The 2,055-nt window shown below is 32.7% G+C and overlaps 1 protein-coding gene across 1 annotated transcript in view; it reads left to right on the top strand.

The window, feature by feature from the left end:
• LOC108749017 overlaps positions 1 to 2,055 on the top strand; it is an 8,977-nt gene that overhangs the window by 3,993 nt on the left and 2,929 nt on the right. The window contains exon 4 of the mRNA XM_018487505.1: positions 881 to 997. Coding sequence (XP_018343007.1) covers positions 881 to 997 — 117 coding nt within the window. The remainder of the gene's footprint in view (positions 1 to 880; positions 998 to 2,055) is intronic.

The raw sequence follows: 2,055 nt of genomic DNA, 5'->3' as shown, positions 1-2,055 counted from the left end.
GTTGAGCAGAACTATAACGCAGCAATCGGTTGCGGTAATTTGTACGCTTTTAGACGGGGTGTCTTCGACCGACCGACCGACCGACCGACCGACCGCATTTTCCCGTAACGATGGATTATTTAATGAATACTCTATATCCTACATTTGCGCACACAAGTTTACCGAGCGTGATGTTACGCGATTCTTATCTCACTTTCACATCGTGATCTTTGCAATCGATACGTAAAATTCACATTTATGCACGCAATCACCCTTAGTTATATGAATGGTATATACATACTTTGAACCAAGAGACATTGGAACAAACGTTATACACCGCAGCAGTGCTAATGTGCTGCAATATAAAATCGATACAATATGGTAGTTGCATGTTGCACGGAAAGAATGATTACTGAAATATCTAAATTGATCTAGATATAGATCTAAAAAAATATTTTTATTGGACAATCAAAAGAATTATGTAAAAAAATTCAAACATGATGAAATAATGCATAAAGATTTTATATTCTAGCAACCAGCTTGCGAGTGTTCTGTATAATTATTTTGTTTATTAGTTTGTACTTGATGTAATATAAGATTCGTTAAACATTAGCAACTAGCTTTGCCTCGTAGCTTTTTCTTTATTTTAATTTGCGTTTTATTCAATTGAGCCTTAATTATTAATCTCTGTTATTTTGATAGTAATATAAGAATTCTGTCTTCAAAAACTTTTTAATATATAATAATGATGAATTTGATCTGTTTATTCGTTAAATAATTATTATTGTTTTATTACTTTAGTTTCATAAATTATTATATACTAGAATATCATATACATACGTATATATTTATTTAATATAATTCTCTATTATATTTATTCAAGCGAATATCTTTATTACAGAAATGGGAGCGCGAGAATAATTTGCTGCCTCCATCTCAGAGACGGCCCAGACCACAAAAACCTGCGGTTGGTATCGAGCACAACGATTGGAATGCAGCTGCATGGGAGCAAAGTCAGGTAGATCCTTCGTTATATTCTAATTAACGATGCAACGTTAACGAAATATATGACGGACTAGTTATTCTTACGAGATGCGTCGTTTCCGTCTGAGAGGATATTGTTCGCGCTTCGTTAATTTTATCAGACGATGATGCAGTACTTATTCATCGATGATGTAAGAATCAATTATAGGATGCACGGAGCTCTAGGAGTGCTCGGAAAATGTGCCCCGTAAATTAGAAGCAAACGCAAAAGGAATTTGCTTTTATAAAATTGAACACTTTGCCTTAGAAAATTTAAGAAATTAAAGAAAATTAATAAATTCCAATTTAAATCTTGAAAGATTCGTCATGGCTTTATTATTAGAATTGAATTACCAGACATAATAATTTAATAATATCGCGTGCGCGGTCTACGAAGATTTCGTGCTGTTCACGAGTGCGTGATTTTAACATCGAATATTAAAGATTGCTCTTTAACATCTCATATGCATACGACTCGCACGAGCGCATACCAAATAAGAATTGCGTGTCGTGCAGGGAGAGTCTTTGATTAACTATCATTTACGTAAAAAATTAGAAAAAATTATTCGTCATATACCGAATGATAAATTAGTGATTTTAATGCTCTGTAGTTACCAATGATTTCAACATTTGCAAATGTCGATTCGAAGATGAAAAAAAATTTTTTCTTTAACGAATAATTTTTTCAGATCATTTCGAATTTTATTAATTATTTCATTGTCTTGATTAGTGCATTAATTTCTTATTAATCTTCTTTACACATAATGACACTTTCGTATACAATTAAATGCCAGTAGAGATATATTAGGTGTACAAAAAAGTTCTGAGCTTTAGATTTGATACAACCGAAATAACAATTTAAATTTTATATATCTTCCCGCCCTTTTGGGGTTTTAAAACAGTAACATTTAACCTCCTGAAATGCGATACGGTTTGGCGTTTGATGCACATAACCTCAAAAATCAGTAGTGTTCACGATGGCAATTACAAAAGAGCATATTCGATTTTCCATCCACTTCGCGTTTCATCTGAAGAAAAATGCTGCTGAAGCCA

The sequence above is a fragment of the Trachymyrmex septentrionalis genome, unplaced genomic scaffold, assembly GCF_001594115.1.
Source record: "Trachymyrmex septentrionalis isolate Tsep2-gDNA-1 unplaced genomic scaffold, Tsep1.0 scaffold25, whole genome shotgun sequence".
Taxonomy (NCBI): Eukaryota; Metazoa; Arthropoda; class Insecta; order Hymenoptera; family Formicidae; genus Trachymyrmex; species Trachymyrmex septentrionalis.
Note: the sequence above shows the minus strand (reverse complement) of the source record. Positions and strands in the feature narration are given on the sequence as shown.